An 8,513-nucleotide genomic window follows, 5' to 3' on the forward strand; every position below is an offset into this window, starting at 1 on the left:
GTCTATAGTAACCTATTTAATTACCCACTGTGGGAGGTGTTTGTTTCATTCCTCCAGTGTAGGTATATGTATTGTATTGACTTTCCACGTCTGATCACCAATGAAGTTGAGAAAGAGCAGTGATACCCTAAAGGCTAATTATAATTGGATCATTATGACAGCCAGGCAAGTAGCGTCCTCCAAAGCTGGCAGACAATGAAAGCCCTGATATTTGTCTCTGTACATTTTTTTATGTGTTTTATTATATCCACAGCACTTTTCATTACAAATACAACCTTCCCATCCTGATAGTATCCTCAGTTCTGTCATAAAAGAGTTATACTTCAGAAAGAAAAATATAACTTACCAGGAGTTGTAGAGGTGGTGAACTCTGGAGCAAGAAAAAAACAGATTATAAATTGGAGAAAATGAACATTAAAAAATGTATAATCATTTGTATTATTATTGGATCTGCCCCACCATTTCCTGCAAAAAAGATGGAGCATTAAACTGAACATTCAGTATGCATGAATACATTCCTGACATATTCACAAGAGAGAAAAACAAGAATATCAGAATGCCACTCAAATGCCATATATGCCTCTAAAATCTAAAACACAATTGTGTCCGACTTTACTGGCATAAAAGGGAACACACATTGTAAATGATAAAAAAGTAAAAAATGTTATTACATACAAGAATGATACGGTAAAATCCAATTAAGACCATAATTTGATAAAATGTATGCCAACTGCAACTTATTTACCACATATAGGTTTGCAATATATTCAAATAAATGGCTAATTGCCTCATTTATGAAATGTGTTCTGTGGAAATAAGACCTCATTGGGAGATATTGCTACAAAAAACTCTTCTAAGTGCTCCTTTAACAAGATGGGGAGGATTTTCCTGTCAACAGAAGGTAGCTCTGAGGAGGGCTTGACCTTGGCATCAAAATGTGTTAGATGGCCTCACCTACTACATTTCTCTTTATGCATTGTAGAGGTGGTATTATCATACATTCAGTCTCTGAGGATGTGAAAGCACCCTGTGCCTAGGATTCAGGGATATTCCTGCAATTCTGTCTCTTTTGGGAGTATTTTATTTTAATTAAAAAAAGTTAACAATGTAATGGTGTTTGAAGGTTTTGCACTAGGCCAGTCTGTTCACTCTTTTCTCTGTCCCTTTAGTATGGATCTAGGTCCTCCATATAGTGTCTGCTCTTCACTATCAACCACTATGCCATAGATCACCCCTAACCCTCCCACCCAGGTTGAACCACATCAGGTGACCTGGATCTACTCACCAGCTCACCATGGGGAGCACACAGCAGAACCAGGAGAAGGAGAAGAGACATTGTCCTTCTCATTGTTGATTCTCCTTTCTGTATCGATCCTCCATCAATACAAACTGCTCTGAGTGTTGGATTGTACACAAATACGATATCAGCCTTGCTGCTGTTCTTTTATAACATTTCTTTACAAGTCCCTTGTCCTTTGGCACATTCCACATTAAATTTAATGTTGACTTCCTTATACTCTACCATTGCTGTCACACCAAAACTTTTACTGTCTAAATCATTATTAACAAAGTACCTGGACACCCACTGAGACCTCGGGGTAAATCATTTAAATATTTCCAGTAAATGGTTGAGCCACATCAGTTGACTTGAATTTACTCACCAGCCATCCCATGGGGAGCACACAGCAGGACCAGGAGGAAGAGAAGAGACATCGCTCTTCTCATTGTGGATTCTTCTTTCTGTATTGATCCTTCGTGAACGCAAACTGCTCCCAACAACAGTTTGTTTGCAAATACGACGTCAGCTTTGCTACTCCCCTTTTATACTGTTTCTTTACAGGTGGTGAAAACACACAATGTCCCTTGGCACATTCCACATTATATTTATGGTTGACTTCCTGATACTCTACCATTGCCGTCACACCAAAAATGTTACTGCTGCTGCCATTATTAACTAAGTACCTGCACACCCAGTGAGACCTCGGGCTAAATCATTTAAACATTCCCTCTAAATGACTTCAGTGAGCTGCCGGTAAATATTAGAAAAAAAAATATTTCCCCCGCTAATGAACAGAGATATTTACTACCCAGAAAAAAAGAAAAACTAACTAAACTCTATCAACTCCTTAAAACAGGCTTTTGTTGCATACATTTGTAAATACATGTTGAAGTTACATGGTCATGCCAAGGCAGCTCTGTGGAGTGCGATTCCTTACTCAAATCTGAATCCCCAACAATGGGGTGTATATAAGGATAAACCCCAAGCATGTGCATTTTTCTGAAAGCAGAGACCCTGGAGAGTAAAATGGCGGTAGCTGCAATTTGTAGGTAACACGCCACTTCCATGTTCAATGGTTACAGCGAGGATCAGGAGCGGATGTTCCAAGATCACCTCTTGCTCTCAACAATAAAGCCATTAGCTATGGTCCTGGGCTCCTCGGAACCATCCAGATCACTTTTACCTGAGAACGCTGAAGGGTATTCCCGAGTGTAGTTCGGGGTTACTGCTTGTGGTGCTGAAATTTTACCCCGAGTTACACTCGGGAATACCACCGGGGGGTTAAAAGAACATTCCTGAAGGGCCAAGAACCAGTAGGTAACTCTTCAATTGTGGTCCTCAACCTGGGAAGGTCAATTAACCACTTGCGCTCCGGAAGATTTACCCCCTCATGACCAGGCCATTTTTTGCTATTCAGCATTTCGCTGCTTTAACTGGCAATTGTGCAGTCATGCAACACTGTACCCAAATGCAATTTATATAATTTTTTTCCCACACAAATAGAGCTTTCTTTTGGTGGTATTTTTTATTTTCTGCACTATAAGCAAAAAAAGGCCAACAATTCTGAGAAAAAAGAAGACTTCCTTCTTCCTGCTGGTGATCCCTCTAGTGATTTAAAAAAGATCTATATAGAGGAATCAGGACCTCCTTCCTCCTGCCGGTGACCCCTCTAGTGATATAAAGATCTATATAGAGGAATCAGGACCTCCTTCCTCCTGCCGGTGACCCCTCTAGTGATATAAAGATCTATATAGAGGAATCAGGACCTCCTTCTTCCTGCTGGTGATTCTTCTAGTGGAGTGGTCTCCAAACTGCAGCCCAGGGGCCGGATGTGGCCTTGTTCTTGCCTTTATCCAGTCTTTGTGACTGTACTCCTTCCACTGACATTAACAACAGGGCATACCTCCTGTCAATGATACCTACAATAGGTCATTATTCCTCCCACTGACACCAATGATGGGGCACTATTCTTCCCACTGACACTAATGATGGGGCACTGTTTCTTCCACTGATACAAACAATGGCGTAATATTCCCCCCAATAAAACCAAAAATGGGGCATTGTTTACTCCCATTGACGCCAGGGTATTTTTTACTCTCACCGGCCACAGTCTTGCCCCCTCAAAGTCTGAAGGACAGTAAACTGGCCCTGTGTTTAAATAATTTTCAGACCCCTGTTCTAGTGATATACAGATCAATATAGAGGAATCAGGACCTCCTTCCTCCTGCTGGTGACCCCTCTAATGATCTAAAGATCTATATAGAGGACTTAGGACCTTCCTCCTGCTGGTTATGCCAGATATCCTCAAATGTCGCACTCTCTCAAGGGATTATTTTTTCCTAGGGGCATTATTCTACATTTAGAAACCTTGCAAAATACATTGGAACTGTGAAAAAATAGTATTATGTTTTCTTTTTTTTAAGAAAGTAGAATATAAATAAGTAAAAAAATATTTGTAAATAAATTTAAAGGACAAACAGAGATAATTGTCAACTATTAATAATGGTGTTGCAATTTCCAATAAAAACATTATCGGCTCTATCATCCTGTTCAAATAACATCATGAAGGACAACAGCAAAAATGTATTTTCACACATTACTTCACTATCTCAATCATTTGCAGATGTTCATCTTCTTGTCCAATGATACATAAGTTCTTCTGTCCTGCCTCTGCCCTTTGCCTCTATGACTAAGCCCCGGTGGGTGGCATGAAAAATGTCAGAGGGCGTGGCTTGTGGAGTGGTGCAAGGCTGAGGCCATCTCACACATGGTAACCACATAGACTGGATTGGGTTGAGCGGTGGTATTTCTAAGTACGCTACACACTACTGGATGGTGATATCCTCAGCCAGCACCCTATCTCTGGGTACCAACAGAACTAGATACATTTCACTTCAATGCACTACAAGTATTAGCAGATCACAATATGCCTTCTGTGTACAAATTAATTATTCAAATATAATTATAAAAATAAAACCAATTCATACATAAAAATCCATAACATTAAACCTTATTCTAAGGATTTGTTTGTGTGCAAATATTCCTGTAATAAAATGCAATAGAAATCTCCATACAATGGAGTTCAATAACTCATACAAATATTTTTTGCAAATAAACAGTCTCTGTGCAAATTTGAAATTGCTTCAATAAAATTCAGCCTAAAGAAGAAAATACTTCCGGTTCCGGCGCCGGATGCTGTAATTCGCGGGACCCGCGGCTCCCGGGATCCCGGCTCTACAAAGCCTGCCTACTGCCTTGGGGACCCCCGCTATACAGTCCTGGGGTGCCCCTTACCTTCCTGCAGCGGCCCCAGCATGGAGCGGTACCTTCTGCCGGCGCAGTCCGGCCATGAGTCGGCGGCCAGGGCGGAGGGATGCGGCTCTCCCCCCTCTGCAGCCAAGATGGCCGACGATGCCTGTCACAGCATGGACACAGGCACAGAGCGGGATAACACCGAGGGAGCAGGTATGACAGAGCCTCTCCTCACCGTCCTCACTGCCTGCCCACTCACTTCTACAATTGATAACACTCCTGAGCAGTATGTGCAAATAGCTCAGGCAGTGTCCTCTATCCTGCTCCCAAACATAACACAGGCTGTAGATAGAGCTGTCACAATGGGCATTGAACAGCTAAGGAAAGATTTAGGCGACCATTCTAAACGTTTATCTGAGGCTGAGCAGCGCATATCAGATTTAGAAGATGAATTTCATTCAATGCAAGCGGTCACTTCACAATCCAATCGTGTACAGCAAAGTATATTGGATAAAATCGACGATCTGGAAAATCGATCACGTAGGAATAACTTACGCATTGTGGGTCTTCCGGAATCTTTTAATACAGGTTCTCTCCCTGATCTCTGCTCAGCGCGGATCCCTGCAGCTTTGGGCCTATCTTCTTCTTGCCAGGTGGAGAGAGCTCATCGCCTGGGCCCCCCATCTAACGAGCGTCGTGCGCCACGCTCTGTGATTGTCCGCTATCTTAATTATGCTGACCGCGTAGCGATCCTCACCTCTTTCCGTAACTCCCGTTCTCTGCAAATTGAGGGTCACAAATTGCTATTATTTGTGGACTACTCACAGGAAGTATCACGTAAACGGAAAGCATTCCAGCAAGTCTGTGCTACTCTTTACCAGAAAGGAATAAAGTTCACACTTGCATATCCGGCCACGTTACATTTTACTGCACCATCGGGGGATTCTAAATCTTTTGTTCATCCTGAAGAAGCCCACCAATATTTACAAGACCACCTAAGGGACGGGGATCCCGCGGGTAGGAATAGTGGTCCTAGAGACCAACGCAGCCCTCGCAAAGACCCCCCCAAACGTCAACGCACTAATCTAGCGTCCTCCAAATCTCGCCCGCCTTGAAGGTCTGAGGAACCATCGGTCTCTTCACAACTTCTTCCAGCCTTACTCCTGATCCGATTGGCTCAATTGGATGTGTTTCTTCAATTTTTTTGTTTTTTTGTTTTTTCTTTTCATTTTCATCTTGGAAAGATTCCTCTTATTATTTACTGATATCTTATCACACTCCAATGTATGAATCTATTGATTGTTCAGCACGAGTTTATTTTTTGTAATTTCTGATGTTGAGGTGTTTCCTCGTAATCACCCGTTACATTGTTACTGTTTAATTTACCTACAGTCCTGATTTTACTACTCCCTTACTCCTACATGTGCCTGATTCCATATTCAGCGTTGCTGTGGATGGCGGGATGCTGGAGCCGTTGTTGGGAATAAGTTTGCGGGGCGCCCTTCCTCGCCTCAACAAATCGGCAATGGTCCCTGGGGCAGGTCCCTCCCCTGCCATTCCCGGTTACGCTGGTATTGGTGGAAACAGCATGCGGAATGACGTGAAGTCCTGTTTACTGCTCTGGTATATTGTATGTTTTGATTTTTTGTTGGGCTCAAATAGGGCCCTTGCCTCTCTCTCTGTCTTCTCTTCTCTTCTTTCTTATCTCTACTTCTTGGGAGAGCTCCTTTGTCCTCTGAGACCAGATTCCAACCACCTCCATTTGCCCTACATAGCAACGCCACCCGTTCCTCCTTTTCTAATTGGTAAGATTCTTATCCTTTCACTATATATATTACAACAGTTAAAATGACACGTATATTTTCATGGAATGTTAAGGGCCTCAGATCTCCTCACAAACGCATGGCGATACTAAGACACTTGCGGCGTTTACGCGCGGATATAGCTTTGCTCCAAGAAACCCATCTTACCCAATCGGATTTTGCCCGTATGCGTAAACTCTGGGTAGGCCAGATCTTTGGCTCCTCCTCCTTAAACAATAAAGCTGGGGTACTTATTCTTATACACAAACGGCTTAATCCTGAATTAATTTCCATGGACGCTGACACTGAGGGTCGTTTTATAGCAGTACATATTAAACTTGGATCCCAGGAGCTGGTTCTCTCCAACTTTTACGCACCCAACTCCCCGACGAGACAGGTTTTTCAAGCCCTCTCGACGCGGCTGGTGGCCTATATTCACAAGCCTCTCGTCCTGGGAGGGGACTTTAACTCCGTTATGCAAGAGCAGGAGGATAAATCACAGAGTGTTGAACGTGGACTTCGCTCCTCTCAGATTTCCCGTCCAACACCTACTTTACTATGTAGCTTCGTTGAAGCAATGCAAATTACAGATATATGGCGCTTAGCACATCCGGACGGCAAAGACTACACTTTCTATTCCCCTGTTCATCATTCTTTATCTAGAATCGATTACATTTTCTGTAACCCCGTACTACTGCATCATGTGGTATCTTCGACTATACATGACATAGCCATATCGGATCACTCACCGATTTCTGTTACTATAAATTTTCTAGACCCTACGCCACATCCTAGGATATGGCGCTTTCCTTCGTTTCTGGCGAATAATCAGGAACTCGCCCAGCAATTAGAAGACACATGGTCAGACTTCCAAATTACTAATGCGGCCCACGTTTCCAACCCAAATTTGTTTTGGGATGCGGGGAAGGCGGTATTACGTGGCAAAATCATTGCCTTTACGTCCGCTTATAAAAAAAGAATTCTGCATAACTTTACTGAGGCTAGTAACCTTCTTAGACAGACACAGAGTGATATGGCAGAGTCCAATACGCAGGAACACAGGAAAGCTTGGGTGGATGCTAAAAACCAGTTTGACAGATGGGCGGCAGCTCAGGAAACATTATACCATTCACATCTTGACTTACAATATCATAGGTATGGTAATAAACCAGGCAAATTATTGGCGCGCCTGTGTAGGAAGCCTTTCACCCCCACACAATTCACCTCTCTTAAAGACTCTCAGGGAGCACTTAAACAATCTCCGGAAGAGATCATATCTATTTTGGAAAGCTTTTATGCAAAGCTATATGGGCCGGATCCTATTGACCAGGAACAAGCACAATCCTTTCTAGACAGAGTAAATCTACCTCAAATAGATCCAATAGCGCTGCAATCTCTAAATGCCCCTATATCACAAGCGGATATATGTCTAGCTATTAGATCTTTAGCCAATGGTAAAGCTCCAGGTCCAGATGGGTACACCTCTGAATTCTTTAAACTCATGGATAAAACCCTCTCTCCTACTCTACAGCTGGTTTATCAGTCCATCCTGGAGAGTGGGCTTTATCTCCCATCGGCTTCACAAGCCCATATTAAATTAATAGCAAAAAAAGGCAAAGACCCTTCGGATCCTGGATCTTATCGTCCCATTTCCCTCCTTAATCTAGATGCAAAGATCCTTTCTAAAATTATAGCTAACCGCTTGGCCATTATTTTACCCTCGCTTATTCACCCCTCTCAAGCGGGTTTTATAAAGGGACGATCGGCCACGTCAAATATCCGCAAAGTGCTTTCAGTTTTGCATCAGGCTAAAATCAACCCACTACAGGATCTAGCAATTGTCTCTCTTGACGCTGAAAAAGCCTTTGATAATGTCAGTTTTCAATGGCTCAAACTAGTCCTTGCTAAATTTGGCTTTTCCGGTCCATTTACACAATTGATTCAGGCTATGTATGTTGCCCCAATGGCCCAGATAGTAGCAGCGGGAAAAATATCCAACCCTATTCTACTCTATAAGGGAACAAGGCAAGGGTGTCCACTATCCCCCCTGCTTTTCAATCTTGCACTAGAACCTTTAGCCCGTTTCCTGTTATTTCACTCACGCCTCCATGGTATTCAAATTGGTCAACAAGATCTCCGCATAGCCTTATTTGCGGACGATATATTAATATTCACCTCCA

General features: G+C 42.7%; 1 protein-coding gene across 1 annotated transcript in view; it reads right to left on the reverse strand.

Moving 5' to 3' along the window:
• The window catches only part of LOC149470717 (uromodulin-like), a 158,999-nt gene extending 157,213 nt beyond the window's left edge, over positions 1–1,786 (reverse strand). The window contains exon 1 of the mRNA XM_089661700.1: positions 1,662–1,786. Coding sequence (XP_089517826.1) covers positions 1,662–1,725 — 64 coding nt within the window. The 5' untranslated portion in view covers positions 1,726–1,786. The remainder of the gene's footprint in view (positions 1–1,661) is intronic.
• Between the last annotated feature and the right edge of the window lie 6,727 nt (positions 1,787–8,513).

The sequence above is a fragment of the Staurois parvus genome, unplaced genomic scaffold (genome assembly GCF_062004578.1).
Source record: "Staurois parvus isolate SC_StPar_1 unplaced genomic scaffold, SC_StPar_1.0 ptg000034l, whole genome shotgun sequence".
Lineage (NCBI taxonomy): Eukaryota > Metazoa > Chordata > Amphibia > Anura > Ranidae > Staurois > Staurois parvus.